The sequence below is a fragment of the Lepidochelys kempii genome, chromosome 6, assembly GCF_965140285.1.
Source record: "Lepidochelys kempii isolate rLepKem1 chromosome 6, rLepKem1.hap1, whole genome shotgun sequence".
Lineage (NCBI taxonomy): Eukaryota > Metazoa > Chordata > Testudines > Cheloniidae > Lepidochelys > Lepidochelys kempii.
In genome coordinates, this window is record NC_136385.1 from 114,917,776 (window position 1) to 114,938,736 (window position 20,961).

The 20,961-nt window shown below is 41.3% G+C and overlaps 1 protein-coding gene across 1 annotated transcript in view; it reads left to right on the forward strand.

The window, feature by feature from the left end:
* KIF26A (kinesin family member 26A) overlaps positions 1 to 20,961 on the forward strand; it is a 132,393-nt gene that overhangs the window by 86,434 nt on the left and 24,998 nt on the right. Inside the window, exon 5 of the mRNA XM_073349797.2 lies at positions 11,290 to 11,473. Coding sequence (XP_073205898.1) covers positions 11,290 to 11,473 — 184 coding nt within the window. The remainder of the gene's footprint in view (positions 1 to 11,289; positions 11,474 to 20,961) is intronic.

Sequence of the window (20,961 nt, forward strand, 5' to 3'; positions counted from 1 at the left end):
GAACTGAATATAGAAATCTATGCTACTCAAGGGGTCATTGTGGACAGTTCTCTGAAAACGTTCACTCAATGTCAAAAAAAAAATGTTAGGAACCATTAGGAAAGGGATAGATAGTATGACAATAAATATCATAAGGCCACTATATAAATCCATGGTGTAACAATCTTGGGGTTCATTAAATAACAAACCAGTGAATGAGAGAGGAATAAATCTTTAATAAAACAAATTGGAGAGTGTTTCTGGTGAACTGCTGCACAAACCAAGTGGAGTTTCCAACCCCAGGGCACATCTCCAAATTGCCACACTCACAACACAGTTCCTTATGAGGGAATGTCTCCATATCACAATCTTTCATAAACATGTCTCTACATCTTAAAGAAAAATTAATTCACTCTTATCTACATATATAAAAGCAGTTAACTATCTAATAACACATACATTAAATTCTCAACCCATCTAGTACATTTCTATAAACCCAATGTGTCAGCTACCTAGAGAGGAGAGGTTACCAGCATATCTTTCTGGAGTGAGTATTTACCACTCACTTTCCCCAAATACCCCTTCTCCAGGCAGGCTAGCAAATCATTTTCCCGCTCTGATCCTCTCAGTATCCACCTTTCATTAGAGTCTGAGTTGTTCTCTTGTTCCTTGACAGTTTCTCCTTCGTGTGTTGATGATAAAGGATCAGTCAGATGGGAAATGCCAGAATCCACATCAGCTGTCAATGTGTTGGATCTTTCTGGGATTACTCGTAGATCCCTTTGATTACGTCGAAATGTGCCCCCTCTTCCCAGCCCCCCCGGTCTATATAAGACCTTGGATGCAGCTGTTCTTTAATGGTACTCTTTGGCCCCAAGTATTAGAGGTGTGAGTCCTCAGGCCCACTCTGTCACCTGCGTTCAGAGATGGGAGCTCACACGCCCTTTTGTCAAAATAATATTTCTGCTTCCACTTCTGATTTTCTTTTCATCTTCTGTATGGCTTCATTGTGATGAGATTTCAGCAAGTTCTCAGTAATTGGTAAATTAGATCTGATCCTTCTTCCCATTAACAGCTGAGGTGGGGAAAAGCCATTCTCCAGAGGTGTACTTCCGTAAATTAATAAAGCTTTATACAAACCATCCCCACTGTCAAAAGTTTTTTGCATAAGATTCTTTACTATCTGTAGACCTTTCCACAAGCCCGTTTGATTGGGGGTAATTTGGACTTGATGTTTTGTGATGAAAATCCCAATCTATGGCAAATTGCCTAAAATCTGCACTGGAAAATTGTGGCCCATTATCACTAAAGACTTTATCTGGAATTCCCTGTCTGGAGAAGATTCCCTTCATGCCGACTATCACTGACTTACTGTTAGTACTGTGCAGTGTGCATGATTCTTCCTCTTCTGCACCCCAATACCATTCATTTTTATTCCCTAGGAGTTTTCTCAAAGCTGCTGCTTTGTGGATAGATTAGGTATGAATTTCCTGAGGTAATTAACCATTCCCAGGAACCGTTGGACAACTTTCTTTGACTGGGGATGTGGCATCATTTCAATGGCTGAAATCTTCATCTTATCAGTTTTTACATCTTTGCTGGAAATAGTATCCGCAACAAAAGTCAGTGCTGTAACCCCTAAAACACACTTCTCCCTATTTAGTTTGAGGTTTGCAGCTCTAGTTGCATCCAGGACTTTCCAAATTCTACGATCATGCTCCTCTTTCGTTGAGCCCCAGACGATGATGTCATTAATATATCCATAAATCGTCTGTCTGGTTTTGTGGTACATTTCTGGTGCTGAAGCTATGCCGAAGGGGAAGTGAGAGGAGCTGTATCTTACAAATGTGCATAGTTTTGAACTTTCTTCAGTTAATTGTCAAAAGTGCCAAAAGTGTGGGGACGCATCCAATGTATTGAAATACTGAGCATTTGAAAATTGAGCCATAATCTCTTCTCTGCTTGGTAGTTTGAAATGTTCCCTTTTTATAGCCCTGTTGAAGTCTTGGGGATCTAAGCGTATGTGTAGCAGCTGGCCATTACCTTTCTCCACAGTGACGAGGGAGCTCACCCATTCAGTTGGCTCCTCAATTTTTTGTATTACTTGCATTGCTTCCATGCTTGCAAGCTCAGCCTTGAATTTATCATGGAGTGCAAATGGCACCTTTCTAAATGGATAGATAACTGAAGGCACCTGCCAGATTGTATGTTCACCTTGCAAGCAACCCAAATCTTGAAACAGATAATGATATTCCTGAAAAGAGTGCCTCATAGCAAAGTTCAGTGTGATCTTGTAGTGAGAGCACGCATTTTACCAGATTGAGTATCTCACATGCGTCCAGGCCTAAATTTGGTGTCACCCCTTGGCACTACAATGAAAGGGAGCCTATACATGGTGTCTTTATGGTTGATGCTAACGACACACCTTCCCTTCATTGGCATATTTGTTCCAGAATAACCAGTTACTTCTATTTCTTTTGGTCCCATTTTTGGTGTTATTTTCAGTCTCTCATAATCTTGTTCAGACAGAATATTAACCTGAGCTCCTGTGTCCAATTTCAGTAGAATGATTGTTCCATTCACTGTTACAGGCATATCCAGTTCCTCTCGTCAGGCTTGCTAGAGCCCAGTAAGTCTATGAAAAACTCCTCAACCAGATTGTCTTTACTGAATATACTTGATTTTTCTGCATTTGGCATCTGCAGCCTTTTGCATAATGATTATTTTTCCCACATTTATGACAGTTTCCCAAAGCCAACACACTGTTTGGGGCCAGGCTATGATCCATACCTTCCACATGACTGTCTGTACCCAGTCTTCCCCCAGCAGTGGTTTTCATAGCGAGTGGTTCTACTCTTTGGTTGGACCTATTCTGGCTATATTCTTTTGTAGTTAGTACACTGATAACCCCTTCTGGTGAATTCAGCTCTTTGGCTTGTGCTTTCACAGTTGCTGCTGCCCTGCATATTTGAGGAGCTTTTTCTAAAGTTAAGTCTTCTTCACTGAGCAGTCTCTCTCTTAACATGTTGTCTTTAATGCCACAAATGATTCTATCTCTGACCAGAGACTCTGCCAGCTCATCAAAATCACAGGTTTTACAGAGTTTCCTTAATTCTGTGACACACTGCTCTGTGGTGTCATAAGTTTTTTGCATGCATGTAAAAAATGTATGTCTCAAAGGTTTCATTTCTTTTTGGCAGTCTCAAATTTAGTCAGCATTTTACTTCATGCTTTCACCTTCTTCAAACTGAAAGCTGTAAATATCCAATGCTTCCTCCCTAACAACATGCAAAAAGATTGATGTTTTCACTTTATCATTTTTCTCCTCTGCCTCATGACTGCTAAATACAATTCAAATCTCTGAATTTTTTCCAGTTCTCTGCAATGTTGCTTGACAGTTGCAGACTGGAAGGAGGTTGCAACACATCCACTTTTGGCTTTTCCCCCTTCGTAAACTAGTCAAGCTACTATTGTGCTCCCCAATACATGCAAAAATCTCTGTGCCTGCTGCTCCATGTGCTTCTCTGGTACCTCCCTTTGTCTCTGCTTTCAGTTGCAAACACAGGAATTAACTTCAAAATGACTGCAGTTTCCTTCTCATTCAGCACTTCTGATGCCATGTAACGATCTTAGGGTTCATTAAATAACAAACCAGTGAATGAGAAAGGAATAAAATGTTAATAAAACAAACTGGAGAGCATCTCTGGTGAACTGCTACACACAGCCATGTGGTGTTCCCAACCCTCGCCTCCAGGGCACATCTCCAAATTCCCAAACTCAGAACACAGTCCCTTATGAGGGAGCGTCTCCAAATCAATCTTTCATAAATAATCTCTACACATAGTACGCCCATACCTTGAATACTGCATGCAATTCTGGTCACCCCTTCTCAAAAAAGATATTTTAAAACTAGAAGAGGTACACAGAAGGGCAACAAAAATGATTAGAGTATGGAACGGCTTTTATATGAGGAGAGATTAAAAAAAGACTGAGACCGTTCATCTTAGAAAAGAGCCAATAAAGGGGGATATGAGAGAGGTCTATACAATCATAAAGGGTGAGAAGAAAGTGAATAAGGAAGTGTTTTTTAACCCCTTCACGTAAGACAAGAACAAGGAGTTACCCAATGAAATTGATAGGCAGCGGGTTTAAAACAAACAAAAGGAGGTACTTTTCACATAACTCACAGTCAATCTTTGGAACTAATTGCCAGAGAATGTTGTGAAGGCCAAAAGTATAATTGGGTTCAGAAAAAGAATTTAGATAAATTAATGGAATTTGATAAATTCATCAATGGCTATTAGCCAAAATGGCCAGGGCTGCAACCCCATACTATGGGTGTCCCTAAGCCTCTGACTGCCAGATGCTGGGACTGGGTGACAGGGGGTGGATCACTTGACGATTGCCTTGCTCTGTTGATTTCCTCTGAAGCGTCTGGCATTGGCCACTGTCAGAAGGCAGGATACTGGTCTAGATGGACCATTGGTCTGACCCAGTATGGCCACTCTTATGTTCTTATGGATGTCTGGGATTGCAAATCTTTCATTTAACTTGTAGACATTCTCCAAGTTTTGTTAAAGTTATTCTAGGAAGACCAGGCCAATGTTGTTTGGGATTTTTTTTTTTAGCAAGTTTTCTGTGCTACATTTCCAATTTTAGAAGCACAGATCAAATATGAATAGCAATAATATTAGTAATAATGCCAACAAAGTTTATCTGTTTGCTGCGGAAGGCTCAGGATAGACTGCTAGAGGGTGTATTGTAAGGACATCCGTCTATTTATTGTCAGTATTGACGAGTAATTAAGGAAACAATAACTGGAACTGCAGATACAAAGACGGGCTCTGTTACTTTTCCTGGTGCTTCCTTTCAAGTTGCTTTGCAGTGGAAAGCAGGTAAAAGAATAGCTGTTAAACAACACAGTAGTAATTGCTAAATTTGTTCTGGCATTGTTAGATGGGAATTGGGGAAGAACAAATGAGTATGGTTTTTGAATAGAGAGTAGAAATGGTAAAGAGTAACCCAGATCCAAAACTCCAAAACCTTTTTTTTTATGGGGGGGATTAAGGGGGTTTCAGAATCCAGATTAAAAATTTCTCTATAAATATCTGTAATGTGCCAAACTGAAACACTGCATGTGAACACTTCAAAATGAAGGATGTTTAGTATATGGACTGAAATTGTATGGCTCCAGCTGCTCCCTACCCTTGATCCACATTGAAGCCTCCAGGAACCACTGCTATGCAAATAATAAAAATTATCTCTGAGAGATATGGATAAATAATATAGATTTGAAAACAGAGTGCTAAAGCTCTGTTAAAAATCTAAGTAATTACTGGTACTGAATTGTATCTTCTGTAGTTTATTTTTGGCAGTGTGGCTTAAGAGCTAGAATCAGGACTCATGGGTTCTATTCCTGACTGCCAGCGGTTTGCTCTGTTTCCATGGGCATGTCACTTAAACTGTCTATACCTCAATTAACCCATCTACATAATGTTTAAAATGGTAAGTTTAAGAATACTGCTGTGAGGAAATGTTTGTAAAATGCTTTGGAATCTTCTGATGAAAGGCATTACATATGCACATAGTTTTAATAAAGCCTCTATTCTAGCTTTTTTTTTTTTTTATGGTATAGATATACATTACAAGGGAGTGCAATTACGGCACTTACTCTCACAGCTATAATGTCCATAGCTTGTCTAGTGAACTTAAGCTTTAAGAATCAGTACAGAGCAGGGTTCGGCAACCTTTGGCACGCGGTCCGTCAGGGAAATCTGTGGGCCGGCTGGGATGATTTGTTTTCCTGCAGCGTCTGCGGGTTCAGTCGATCGCAGCTCCCATTGGCCGCGGTTCGCCATTCCAGGCCAATGGGGGCTGTGGGAAGTGGCGCGGGCCGAGGGATGTGCTGTCTGCTGCTTCCCGCAGCCCCCATTGGCCTAGAACGGTGAACCGCGGCCAGTGGGATCTGTGATCTGCAGAAGCTGCAGCTAAACAAACTGGCCTGGCCTGCCAGCGGATTTCCCTGACGGGCCACATGCCAAAGGTTGCTGATTCCTGGTATAGAGCCTTTACTGTACAATTAAATGTCTGAAATGTCACATTAACTTTTAAAAATGTGTATTTCTTTAGTGGGTAGGGTTTGTAGCTGCGTTTATTCTACAGCCTTGCTCCCTTTGTGCTAAACATTACCTAATTGATCTTCTCATCCTTTGCCTTGTTGCCTCATCCATGCACAGCGGAAAACCTTATATTCTGTAAATTGTGTGGAGGAAGGAGTAGGTTAGAGACTGTCCCTTGTCACTGATATTTGAGTGCTCCTTCATGTGCCATATATTAGTTTTATTTTCTTCCATGACACATAGCTATGAGGAAAGAACTCTCCAGAGTGTCTTAAAAGACAACTTCTATTAAAGATGAAAAGAGTTAAGCAAAATGCAGCCAGTAGATCTCACAGCTAGAAGGAAAAATAATATACACCAGTGTCTCAGTAGCTTTAATTGGAAAGGGAGAGAGGCATGAGCGTGCGGAGTCCAAGGCTTAGTTCCATTGCAAGGATTTTTGATAGAGGATTAGATAAACAACATAAGTTAGATGGGGAAAAGGAAAAGGAAAAGGCTGGGGTGGGAGAGGGAAGCGTGAGAGTATGTGTTTGTAGTAAAGCTGCTCAATGCTTGGAAAACCATCATAGATAGATGATCATAATACTTAACTTTTACGTAACGATTTTCTCCATAGATCTCAAAGTACTTTATAAAGAAGGGTAAGTATTGTTAGCCCCATTTTGTAGGTTGGTAAATTGAGGTTCAGAGAGGCTCAGGGGGTCACCAAAGGTCACCCAACAATGTGGTGGTAGAACTGAGAACAGAATTCAACTCTCCTAATGCCTGCCCCTCTGCTTTAACCAGTCGACTGTGCTGCCTTCCAAGCTACAAAAGGACAGAATTTTCAAAAGCTAAATTTTCCCTTTTGCAGTAGCAATTTTGTGGGCACAAATTAGACCTGGAAAAAGGAATGCTGGGCTAGGGTTTGGCTGAAACTTTAAGCCAGATGTTCTGTACTGGTTAGTTGGGTACAAGTTATGGAAAATCCAGCATTTTTAAACATTTCAAAAGTAGTTTCTTATGAATATATACGCTGTTATGAATTTTCCTCAAGAAGAAGTGTTGGTGAAGTCTGATGGGGTTTTGCTATTTATCCAGGCCTACAGCCATACCATTTGTGGGCTGTGTTTTGGACTAGTTGGGATTTGGATGGGGGACCACTAAGCAGAATGCTGGTGCTGCAAGAAGTGATGTTGGGGACTCAGTATGTGGCACTGCTCCCCTCAGGTTTGTTGTTGAAGTCCAAGTATGGTATTAAGTGTACTGCACTGCTGGCTTTGGACTGAGATATAAATTACTAAGATTCTGACCACTTGTGCTCTTTAATGGACGGATGGCACTCATTGCAAGAGCTAAGGACAAGGAAAAGCTCACTCTCTTATCCAAATTCCAAACGCCGATAATTACATTTCACTTATCTAAATCCCTCATGCCTTTTCAGCTGGATCCATTCCTTTCATCTTCTGAAAACACTGATGTGACTGCTGCAGAATGTCTGTGGTGGTTCCATCCCATAAGTGGCTGCATTTCAGCATTGGGCATAAATGTGTGTGCAGGTGTAGCCCACTAAACTTTGTTTATAGTACACAAGCACTTCAGGGTGCTTTTTGGGTAGAAAAGATGCTCTATAAACGTAAGCCTCATAAAAATATCTAGTACTGCAAGTGCCCTGGTCCTTGTTATAATGCTGATTATTCTCTAGGACAGCTATTCCACTTCCTCTCCTTTTCTTGTTTTCTGACTCCCTATGTGGACATGCAGTCCCTGGGCCAAATAAGTATTATACGCCAAATTCTTAGGAAGAGAATATATCAGTACTAAAACACTTAATTGCTTGATCTAACGTATGGCACTGTGCCTGTTTAGATTACACAAAGGGTGGAGATGCACAGTGTGTGTACTATACAAGGGAACAGTCTGAAATTTGTTCTTTCTCCATATGATAACTTAAAAGGTTAGGCCCAGTGGTGTTGTTTTTCACTTGCCTTTTTAAATGGACAGCCTTCTATAAGCTGGCTCTTTTGGGAGATATCACACCTCAGTACAGCTGACCTGTTTTTTTCTAACTTGGCCTTTTTTGTGCACCTTAAGTTATCTATTGGCACTTGATCTGGGTGCCTGAATAAACATGGGATGTGTAAATCCATTCTTTATATCCCGTTCTCTTTCACATATGATTCTCAAGGGGATTGCTGCAGCAGACTTTATGGAAACAATAATTATTTCATCAGGACTTCATGTATATCTTGATTGTACTTTGAAGACGTTCTCGAGAGCTGTTTTTATAATTTCTGCAGTGGATCATAGTGTGAAAACAAGGAAATAAACATTATCTTTCATATCAATCAGCAATATGATTAAATAACTACAAGAGCTGATTGCTGCTTGGCTATCGAAAGTAATGCCAAGTGTGGTACCACAGTGGACGTACCCAACAGATTGAGTGTCTTTGCTATACAGTAAAACCGTATATTTATGACACATTTAAGTTTTAAATTTACAGTTGCAACTATTGTGCTCCTGAGCAATTGGTTTGTCTCAAATCCTGCTTCAGAATTTAGATATGCATTTTCAGAGTTGACTGGGATTTTAGCGTCATAACTCCCATGATGGGATTTGTGCAACTAACTCAGGCTGCACTGCTACTGAAAACTTAAGGGTTCATTATCACTGCTTAGAAAGTCCAGTGGGTATAGAGATTGTTCATTGGCATTTATGATTCCCTGGAGTTTGCTGCTTTTATGTTATGAAGAAATGCAACTGGTCATTGTGCTGATCTCTGTACAGAGAACACAATCTATTGTTTAGAGCTAGGAGATCTGCATGCCAATTCCTGGCTCTGCTACTGACTATCTATATAACTTTGTGCAAGTTTGTGCCATATTCCAGAGATAATCCTGGGACAGGGCAGTTATGTGCCACCCCCTTTGACACAATCTGTCTCATAACCTCTCTCTGCTTCAGTTTCTCCATTTGTACAAGTATAATAATTATTGCTTAATAGGTGTGTTGCCAGACCTAATGTTTGTAAAGTACTTTGAGATCCTTGGATGAAAGGTATGATACAAGTGTAAATTATGTGACAGGGTTGGGCCAGATGGCTACAGGAGAGTGATAGAAGGCAGATATATTAGCTCCACGTTAAGTAGGTCCCTTTTCCCTGGGTAAGGTAACAGGGAAGGTTCCAGAACAATCAGGAACTTTCTGGAAACAATTAAGGCAGACAGGCTGATTAGAACACCTGCAGCCAATCAAGAAGCTGCTAGAATCAAGACAGGCAGGCTAATCGGGGCACCTGGGTTTAAAAAGGAGCTCACTTCAGTTTGTGGTGTGCGTGCAAGGAGCTGGGAGCAAGAGGCGCAAGAAGCGGAGAGTGAGAAGGTGTACTACTGGAGGACTCAGAAGTACAAGCATTATCAGACATCAGGAGGAAGGTCCTGTGGTGAGAATAAAGAAGGTGTTTGGGAGGAGGCCATGGGGAAGTAGCCCAGGGAGTTGTAGCTGTCACGCAGCTGTTACAGGAGCCACTGTAGACAGCTGCAATCTACAGGGCCCTGGGCTGGAACCCAGAGTAGAGGGCGGGCCCGGGTTCCCCCCATCCCTCCATCCCCCCAACTCCCTACTTGATACCGGAGGAGTTGACCTGGACTGTGGGTTCCACCAGAGGGGAAGGTCTCTGGCCTGTTCCCCGATCCATTAGGTGGATCAGCAGAGACTGCGGGGATTGTTCTTCTTCCTTTCCCCATGCTGGCTAGTGATGAGGCTAACTGAGTGAACTGCAGATTTGAACCACGAAAGTGGCCAAACTGAGGGCTGCCATGAACCTCTGAGGCGAGCAAATCCGCCAATAAGCGCAGGACCCACCAAGGCAGAGGAGGAACTTTGTCACAACTATTAACAATAAAATGATTAATACTAGCCTCATACTCATGAAATAATGAATTTAGAGTGACAGGCTTTTGTATAATGGGCCCAATCCAGTGAATGATCCATCTTCAGAACTGGAATGTTGGCATATTTATAAGGTTGGGCCCAAAGGTGTCAGAACTATAACTTATTGCATCTTTACTTATTTTAATCTTAATAGGGGTACAGACATTAAATTGAGCATCTCTTGGCACTGTTGCAGAATGTGTCTCTGTGTGCTCTCCACTGATGGTCTCTGGGTCAGATCCCACACTCCTTATTCAGGAAATCTGGCCCGTGAAGTTGGGAGATTTACTCGTATAAAAGTGTTCAGATCTGCAGCCCGTGGATACACTGGAAAACTGGTGAGCAGAATGGGTAAAATCCTAGTGCCACTGAAGTCAGTGGCAAAACTCCCAGTGACTTCAGTGGAACCAGGATTTCACTCCCTAGGCATGTGGAACATGCACATGAATGTATCTCTCGTGTTAAGTTCACCGGTTGATTTTTAGAACATATGGGTTTTGCTCCAGAGCCTAAGTTTTATTTTGGTTCCTTGATATCCTGCTTGGTGCCATCATTAAGGATTAGCAGAAACCTTGATTCTAATCCCATTCTTACTCACAAAGAACAGAGTTACAATTTTAATTGTACGTTTTAAATGTTTTCCTTCTTCATCTTTTGTGTTTTGAAATTCTGCATTTCAAAAGCAGGATCATTGTTTGGCACGTTAAAGCATGTCTCTTTAACGGATTTTCCTTTTAATGAGGAAGAATGGAATTAAGGGGGGGGGAAAATCTGTCTTGAAGGGATTCTCTTTTATCTAATAGTTTTCAATGCAGCCAATGGTAGAGAGACTTGCACTCATCTGATTTGCAGTCTATTGGAATGTCATTTTTCTGTATCGGGTAACTTGTTAGCACACAAAACATCACTTTCATAAATGTTATCACCAGCAAAGGCCATCTGGTCCTGCTAGTGACAGGGGGATGATTTTAGGTTTTTATGATGTCAGTGAGATTTCAGCAGTCTTGGACTCATCTGCCAAGCTGTTAGGGAAAAAAAGTTAAGACTATAATTGGAACTCTGTTGGGGGAGAAATTAAATGAATATCTTGCCAACCATATTTCTGCCCATATTTCCTTCGATTAGTCTCCTGATGGTGTGTCCTTATGAAATCTGATTAGAATGAAATGACTTGATTTGTTAAACAGGCAGTGATGACAATGAACATCTGTTTTACTGCTCTAAATTGCATTGAGCTCAGAGTAACATTGTCCTTTCTTGATATTACTTTATACAGAGCAGCACAGAAGCTTAACCTGTCCTCGAAGAGAAAGAAGTACCATCCGCCCCTGCCACGCTCTCACGACTTCTCTGTCTATGCCACCAACTTTAGTGGCATACTGCAGTTATGCTCTCCCCCAGCACCGCCATGCCTTTTGAGAGCAGTGTCAAAAATCAAGGACAACCCTGGCATTGGAAAGGTAATTCGAGATCTCAGTCTCTTTACAATTTCCTACCTAATTTTAAGGAGCCATACATTTTAAAGCATAGAGGCAGGGATTAGGTGGCTCAGGGGAGTGCTGGGATACAGAGTCTTGCACATCTGTTTAGATGTGACTGTGAGTAGACTCTTGGGTGGCCTATAAAAATGAGTTGGTGGTCTCTGTCCAGATTCCAGTGGACAAGTGTCAACTTCATAAAAGTGAAACGAAAGGAATAAGTGAGAGGAGAAACAGGCCTTCCGCCTCCAGCCATGGAAATCTGGCATCTTTTAAAAGTGCTAAATTGTCAATTTTGCACTAATTTTACTTAAATAAAATCAGGTAAAACGTAAGACAATTATTTAGAGTTTTATGTATATTTCTGACATGTTAAAAGCACAAGCTACAGTGTCTGAATACTTATTTACATAGGTTACAAGAGATTAATATTTCAAGGTGGACCTAAAGTACCTAACGTGCAGAGGAGAGTTAAAAATGCACCTCAAGTAACCATACAACTCAACATTAACATAAATAAATTGTCTGCCTAAGTACTTTTAAATGACACTCTGTTGTATTGTATTCTGTTAAATCAGTGAGTTGAAGGAGATAAAGGTTTTTGCCAGTGTATTTTTGCTAAATGGAAGTGAAATGTCTGTAGCTTTACCATTCTATGAGACACGTTTTTTAAGAGGACATTTACAAATGAGAATGTGATTTCTGCCCCGATTTTTTTTCATATATTTGATAAGAAGCAGGCAGATGAATTTTTGAATGCAATAAATTAGCAAGTAGTTTAGTACCTCTTACCTGGGAGTCAGTGATGAGGGAAGGGAGAATTTAAGAGACTGTTTCTACATTTGCAGCATATGCCATTTACCCTGTCTGCCTCTTCTCCTGCAGACTTAGGGCTAAGTTGTGGCATTAAGCCACATCCTTGTGTTAGGGATAGCGCAGAGTTATGTTGCCTTTGGGGGAGCTCTGCAAGATATTGTGTTTTATAAAAATACGGTGTCCCTAGAGCTCGCAAATGCTTGCAGGAGCCGTTTCTGTGCACCTTAAAGGGCTTCAGACTGTGCACCCTTCCATAGGTGGCCACCTCTGACAATGGCCCTGCCTTCTTCCCATCCCTTTTGGTGGAGCTGGTAGTATTAACTAGGACCACTCATTTTGCTGAGGGGAGTTCTGTTTTGTCCAGTATCCTCAAATAGATAATCCAAATATAACTCATGATCGCATACAGGATTCCAGATCAGTAAAATGTCAGGGGAATCCTGCAAATAAGATAATCTTGTACAGATCACTTTTCTGTCCATAAGCAGAATGGAGCAGAGCAGGGGGCAACTAAACAAAGAGAAAAACCCTGATAGAAAACAGCAGATCCTGCTAGAAAGCTGGACCATTCTGCACAGAGCTAGACTGAGCTCTAATATTTAGGATCTTGGGCTTCTTCTAACAAGGGAAGTATGTAACACACTGACGAAGTGTGTCATATTCCCCTGTAGTCACTGGTACTGTAGACTGTAAAAGATAACATTCTGCTCTAGCCACCTACTCATGGAGTTGCACCTTTAGCTGAATGGAAGGGTACCGTGGTGTGGCGTTGAAGGCCTGGGTTTAGCAACCTTGGTCATGCAGAAGGCAATTATACCAGTCTCTCTGGCCCTTGATTTTTAATATGGCTGTATCCCTTTAAGCCAGTGGTCTCCAACCTTTTTACACGCAAGATCACTTTTTTAATTTAAGTGCAACCCAGGATCTATGCCTCCCCTTCCATGAGGCCCTGCCCCACTCACACCATCCCCCCTCCATTGCTTGCTCTCCCCCACTCTCACTCACTTGCAGGGGGTTGGGCTGCGGGACGGGGTGGGTAGGGCCGAGGGGTTCGGAGTGTGGGAGGGGGCTTTGGGCTCAGCCTGGGGCAGGGGTTGGGGTGCAGGAGGGGGTGAGGGGTGCAAGCTCTGGGAGGGAGTTTGGGTGCAGGATGGGGCAGAGTTTTCGGGGGGCAGGAGGGGGTCTGGGCTCTGGGAGGGAGTTTGGGTGCAGGAGGGGGCTCCAGGCTGGGGCAGAGTGTTGGGGTACAGGGTGCTGGTCCTGGGAGGGGGCTCAGAGATGGGGCAGGAAGTTTGGGGTACAGGAGGGGGTTGGGGTGCAAGAGGGGATATGGGGTGCTGGCTCCGGGAGGGCGTTGGGGTGAGGGAGGGGTGTAGACTCCTGCTGGGTGGCACTTATCTCGGGCAGCTCCTCGTCAGCGCTCCCTGCCTACCATGGCCCCATGCTGTTCCCGGAAGCAGCCAGCATGCCCCTGTGGCCCCTGGGAGAGCACGTGGCTCTGCGTGCTGCCCCTCTCTGCAGGCACCACCCCCGCAGCTCCCATTGGCTGTGGTTCCCCATTCCTGGCCAATGGGAACTGCAGCAGTGCTGCTTGCAGGCAGGAGCAATGCGCAAAGACCCTAGCCTCCCCTCACCACCACAGGGGCCTCAGAGGGGTGCTGGCCAGGGCAGGCAGGGAGCCTGCCTTAGCCCCGCTGCGCGCTGGACTTTTAGCTTCCGGAGATTGCGATGGACTCTCAGAGGCTCCAGGATCAACCAGTCGATTGTGATCGACCAGTTGGTGACCACTGCTTTAAGCGTTGCTGTAAAGCAGTCCTTCACTGGGAAAACTACTTTCTAAAAAACATCTTCAAAACAAAAATACCGTAGCTGCTTGTAAAAATCATGATTCTGCATAAAGGATTCCTCATTTAACTTAATGATAATAGTCATTGGGCAGAGGAAAAGAATCAGCCCATGTATGTGCTATAACACTTGACGTTTATATCTCCACCCTTCCGTATCAAAATGATAATGAGCAAGTAGTCTTTGGTGGCATTTATCCCATTGCGCTGTAATACTCTTCCTTTATATTTTCCCCTTTCACCTGCTAGCTCTTTGTGGGCAGATACAGCCTCAGGCTGATAGAGTTTTCTGGTGATGGTGACAGCAATGGGAATAAATAACCATTTGCTTCTCCCTCATTTTACTTTAAATATCAATGCAGTTAACAAACAACGAAAGTTGGCAGATGCCTCTAACTTCATTGGTAACTGAAGAATCCTGTCTCCTCTTGCCATCATTGTACTTAATACTCTTCCTGCTCAACACTGATTTCTGCTTTTTCTTGCGGTCTGGAGAATAATACCAGATGGCTCACTCACACAGGGGATATGCTTTGCAGAAGCTGGACTCTGGCATGTATTTTTCTTACTGGAACATCCAACATCTGTCTTTGTGGCAGGCTCCCTACTTTCTTTGATGGTTCCAGAGTCAGCTGTGTGCCTGGCCTCATTGCTGGCTGTGGTTCTGTGTATGTGGCTACCTTGGGTTAGGCATCTGCTAGAGCAGCACTTTCCTTCCTCACTCCTAATTTGGTGCTATTTTGTTTCATATGCTTAGTCTTGACTGAGTTGCCTTTAACTCCTTTAACTTCAGTGGTTGTTGAGGGTGCTGAGTACCTTCCAGGAGGTGCTCCATACATTGCAAGATCCCACCCACGGTGGATAAGATGCATCTGTAAGTTGAAAACCAAATGTTTGCATTTGAGCCTGGATAATTTAAACACAAGCCAGACATGTACAGAAAAGGCCAACTCTCTGCCCTGGGGAGTGTCATATAACAGACCAATGTGAATTTTCACTGGGGAAAGTAATGTACAAAACCTGTGTTTCCCTTACAAACAAAAAAAAGCACTATTAGAAGCCCTATAATACTATGATCAGAATGTTAGCAGCGTAATATTAAATTGTAATATCTGTATTGTGGTCTTTGATGGAAAGCTAATAGGAGTTCTATGTGGAAGGGGCTTTCAAGATTGGACCCTTTATTTACAAGATTCAATTAAAACAGCATGGCTAAAACTTTTGATTTTATATCGATTCACAAAAATTAGAGATGGAAAACAGACCTACGAGCTCATCTAGTTCCCTGACTGCCCGCAGGTTCCAGTGCAATATTCTGCCATACAGCACGTTTTCCAATGCTTTGATATTAAGTCGTGTAATGGTATAGACAAATCATATTCAGCACTGACCTCAGTGGGAGTTCTGTGTTCAGAATGTGCAGTAGGAATCTGCATATGTGGGTCAAAGGGGAGAGGCAAATGTTGCTGTGAATATAGAACGCTAATTCAACTAGCATAAAAATTACAGCTACTTGTAGGGCAGAACATGGCTGCCATTTGGCACTTCTGATATTACCCAGTGATTTTTAGGAGGCAAAGTGATTCTTAGCTTCTCCAGTTGAAACCACAGGAGGACGTTTTAAGGTAGGGAAAATGGGGCAGATCATCCATGGCTAAACCAGGGACGAATTTGACCCATTGTAATGACCTAATTTGTCCAGGTCAAACCATCCCTGCCCTTCAGTGACCTCAAGTAGCCAGGGCTTTGGTTTTATGTCTCATCCAAAACACATCAACATAGGTTCCTCTAGCACCATTCCAGAATATTTTTAATTCTGATTTGCCCATATCAGTTGTGCAGCACCTGTGTTTTTCTTTATAGGTATGTCATCCCACTGTGGACCATGCCTGACCTTGCTATAGCTAATGAGTTCAGGAGTGACCACAGTTCAAGGTGGTGGTACTGTGATGCCCTGTTAGCAGTCACCACGAGAGCTGCAGTGTAAGAAATAGTGTTGACTATAATTTATGAAGAAACACTTTAATAATTACAAAACATATCTGCTTCTTTGCTGCAGACACTCAGAAGAATCAGCTGGTTTGGTCTTATGAACAGCATGGAATCTAAACATATGTTCTTTAGTGAATCAAGCACATAATAATTAAATGACAGTCATTCATTGTATTTTTTGCTTAGTATTCTTTTTCTTGTGAGATACTTCTGATAAAGGACAGAAAGAACTAAAGAAACATATTACAAGTTGCAAAAATTTCTGCCCCCCAAGTGTATGTATCTCTAAATGATCTTGTCAGATGAAATTTAGCTCTGTGACTGAGCTAGGAGAAAGGTTAGCTTTTTAGACTTCAGAACTGTAGAGGGTTGCAGGAGTCCTGGAAAGGTAGTTGTGGTTCATAGTATTATCAACATATTTACCACTGTTACAGCAAAATGTACTGTATCCCAATATGGCTAAATATTTTTTAAAATAGATAATTTAATTTCAACATCTGGACTCTAAAACCCTTGTTTGATTGTGTATTTCCAAAACTGACCCATATTTTATGTCATGCCTAGTATGGAAAATCCCTGGTGGCTGAGGCCTCAATTCAGCAAAGTGCTTAAGCATGTACTTATCTTTAAGTAGGTGCTTAAGTCCCATTCATTGGCTTCACGGTTAAGCTTGTGTTTATGTGTAACCCTGAATAGGGGTGCTTCCTGAATTGGGGCTTCAGTCAGTGGGACTTAAGCAGCGACTTAAATTAAGCACATGCTTAAGTGATTTGCTTAATGAAAGCTTGAATGTCTGCCTTAGGTTTTTCTCTAGTGACTGTCCTTATATTGTAGAATCTAACTGCTTGGTCCTATCATTCATGGCCCAGCTGGGTCCTTTTGCTGGCTGGCTTGATGGAGTTTCAGGAGAGGGGGAGAGGTTCCCCAAACCCTGGGAGCTCAGCAAAAACCATTGATCTTATGTGAGCATGTGTGTGTGGAGAATTAGGGGAGAAGCCCAGAGTGCTGAGTAAGCTGTGTTAGCTCAGTTTAGGTGCAGAATGAGAGGCTGCTGTTGAGAATTTGGTCTAAAGGTTGAAATTTGCTTTCAGCCCAACTGTATTGCTCCTTGTCACATGAGTGGGAGTTCTGCTATGGGCTGATGGCAACATGTGGGCTATATGTGGATTGAATATAGTACTTCTTGTAAATATATTTATTAAAGCAAATTTCAAATACTTTAAAAAGCATTTTAATTTCTATTTTGTCTTCTTCATTGTTTCCAGTGTTCTCTAAAGGGAAACCAGCCCAGATACACAGACATGTGCTAGCTCTGGTCAACCTAGCCCCCTATTAATAGCCATGTGGACGTTGTGGCACGGGCAGTGATGTGGGCCAGCTGCCTGAGTACAAGCCCAAAAACCCACTGGCAGCGAGCCTGTGCTGCTGTCCATGCCGCAACATCCACCCTGCTATTTTTAAAGCGCTTATGTCGAGCAGAGAGTGCGTGTGTCTGTCTGCCCAGTCTGGGGGGCATGCCCCCAGCTGCAGCATAGACATTGCCTTCGGAGTATCTTTTGTTCCATTCCAAAAACCACCTATTTTCCCTGTTCATCGGAGTTTCATCTGGAGCATGTAAATCTGCCCCAGAATGCAAATCCCTGATTTTACATCTAAGCCTTTGTTTAGAGATAGATGGCCCAATTTGTTTCTGTACCTATAGTGTAAAATTTTATACAATGCCATAGGTGCTAACAAGTGGCTTGAATTTTTAATAATGTCAGGTGGAGGAAAAGTTTAAACTTTCTTAAGTTATAATGGAAAGGTTTCCTTGGGACCTGTGTTTAGTATAATAAGCAATACCTACCCCCCCAGGCACAAAAAATCCCATTACAAATGGCATACTGTATTCTGAACAGAACTTCACTCACTACTGAAAAATGTTATGTCGCAAATTATATCTCTTACCCATGAATCTGCCGAAAACACCAGAGTCCAAATCATTTAGTTGAATCCTGCTTAAAAGGCAATGATCCTATGCAGTATGATTCTTTTAACGGAATCATTTTTCTGGTCTCACTGGGTGTTGTTAAATTTAATGTCAGAATAGTGGGAAAGATGTCTGAAAGCCATTTAATATTGTCACTGGAAAGAAGTTAGATTATGCTCAATTTCTGACATTAATGTGCTACTTAAGATAATTTATCATATTGTGGTATTAAAAAGACATCCTTTTTACAGTGGCTGCTGCATAGCATTCTAATTTGCTATTTTTCTTTAGTGTGGTAGGAAGCCTTTTTCATGCAAAATGTTTTTTCCAGGGTTCTGTTCAACACACTCTTTATAATACTGCATCACTTACAAGAGCAACTTTAAGTGCTTGTCTCTTCCAAAGATCTTGTCAATTTTTTTATGTTAGAATGTCAGAATCCTTCTACATGAGAAAATTGATATGGAGCATTAAGAGGGAGAATTTGAGTTCCCAAACTGGTGTCTTGGAAAGGCATATTCATATTTTCCTTCATTTTTTATTTGCTTTAGACATTTACTTTCATTTATATTTTTTTCCCAGCCTATAGTCAAGGTACCTCTAACATGATTTACTGATGATGTAGACTTTTCTTAAGTGTACTGTATACAGCACTCACTTGTTCTTACAATAGTTTGATGATGAATAACAAATAGGTACTTAATTTTGCCATCTTTATTGCTGCTTGTTCCTAATGACTAAAGTATTATTTCCAATATACATCATATGTCTTACTAAAAGGTCTTCAGTCTATGTATGCAATTTTGTAGAACCCATGACATAAAGATCCCTGCTGAAGGAACATATTAAACACAATGCAGAAAATTATATAAAAATACACTTCTTTCTTTTTTCCCATGTTTAAAAAGGAGTAGTTTTGTGTGGTATCATCTGGGAATATAGAATCAATTCTTGCTTAATAGAGGCCATTTTCTAAAGAGTACAATATAGAAGTGCTTTTTTAGGTTCTCCCAAGGGAGCTAAATAGTTTATGCTAGCATAGCAGTTTTGCATATAAATTTGCTATATAATGGTAGTGGCAGAATGTGAAAGGCTTGTAAGAACTATCCACAGTAAACCAATTTTGTAAGGGTTGTATATCTGTCAGTTACAATTAAATCCATGAAAAATATTGGCTCTGAACTAAGACTTTTGTAATTTGATTTACACAGTAGTTGAGAAATAAGCAATTTCATTGGAAAATGGCCAGTAATGAAAATGAATTCTGTGTAATTTCTTGGTGAGAAATCTTAATTCAGAATGGTGTATATATAAATAACTTTATTATATTAATTTGCTATAACTCACCATTCTGAAAACATTGAACAAAATTAACTTCCCTGTCTGGGCAGTGCCTGTTATGAATGCAAGTTCCCAGGGAATTTATATTGACTGTTCAAATATGCTATAATGATGTTTATTGCTAAAGACCAAATTGCTTGTTCATTTTAAGGATTATGATACTGTGATCATGCTGCGCATCACCAAAATGTCTAGAATAGATTCCAGTATAATGCCAATATAATTCCTGAAATATAGACTAATAAAATGTTCAAAGCTCATTTTAATAGCAAGGTCTGGACCTGCAAACTCATACACCAAAATATTATAATTCTTCTTTAGCATATACTTTCTTGTTTTTCCTTCTTGTTCTTTTAATTTTAACCTCAACATCTCTGTAGGCTCCAGTCCAATAAAGCACTGAAGCACATGCATAACTTTAAACATGTGAATATGGTAGATCTATTGACTTCAAAGGGATTATGCGCATGTGTAAAGTTATGCATGTGTTTAAATATTTTGCTGAATCAGAGTCTTAATTCCCTTAGTATTCACATTACTAATGAGCAAACTGGTTATTCAGAGAATTAACGTTGTCTTTCCTTGTACATCTCCCTAAGGTTAAACACGTAAAATATTTGGTACCTCTTATTGGTCATCTAGAAAAATAATGGCGTCATTCTCTCCTGACTTGTATATTTTGTAGTCATTGCCTAAGGACACACTTGAAGTCTGTGGCAGACTTGGAAATGGAGTCCAGCATTCCTAGTTCTGTGTCTTAGCCACAAGGCCATCTTTCCTACCTCTTTGATTTCAATCAGCCTTCCTATCTTGCTTGATCATATGGCACAATTCAGTGGAGTCATGGATATCTTCCTCCTCTGCGCTTTCCTATCTGTCCAAAGATCCATTTTCATGACTGGCAGTCGGTAATTCTCTTCTATTAGATCTATCTGTTATAATGCTCCTTAGGAGAGTGTGTTATTGGCTTTGTCATCTCTTCCCCAAATGGCACCTTTCTTCCTGAATTCACCTTTGGAAATCACTTCTATTGGGATGAAAATTCCTGCACTGATGCATCTTCATCCTTGATTTCTACCAGCTTCATATCTCATCAGCTTGTGGCTTTGAACTATCTTCCTTCAACTTAGAACATCCAAAATATATACCCTACTGATTGCTAAGATGAGCAGCCTGAGACAAAACTCCATCTCCATCTTGACCCAGGGCACCAATCGCATATTCACTCGTACTTTCGGAAACCCTAGAGATTTGACTTGACTTTTTCTTTTTTCATGCCTGTTAACCTGTAGAAATATTTCCCATGTTCAACACCGTCTTGACCACTCTTACCCACCATTCTTTTGTCTCAGTTGCTATAATTCCTTTCTTTGTATCCTGCCTAATCTCCAGCTCCAGTCTGTTTTAAACACAAAGGAAAGCCTTGAAGTCAAAACAGTGCCTTAGAGTTCTTTCTTGGATCTCTGTGCATTCTGGAATCAAGGATAGACTCTCCCTGATAGGCTTCA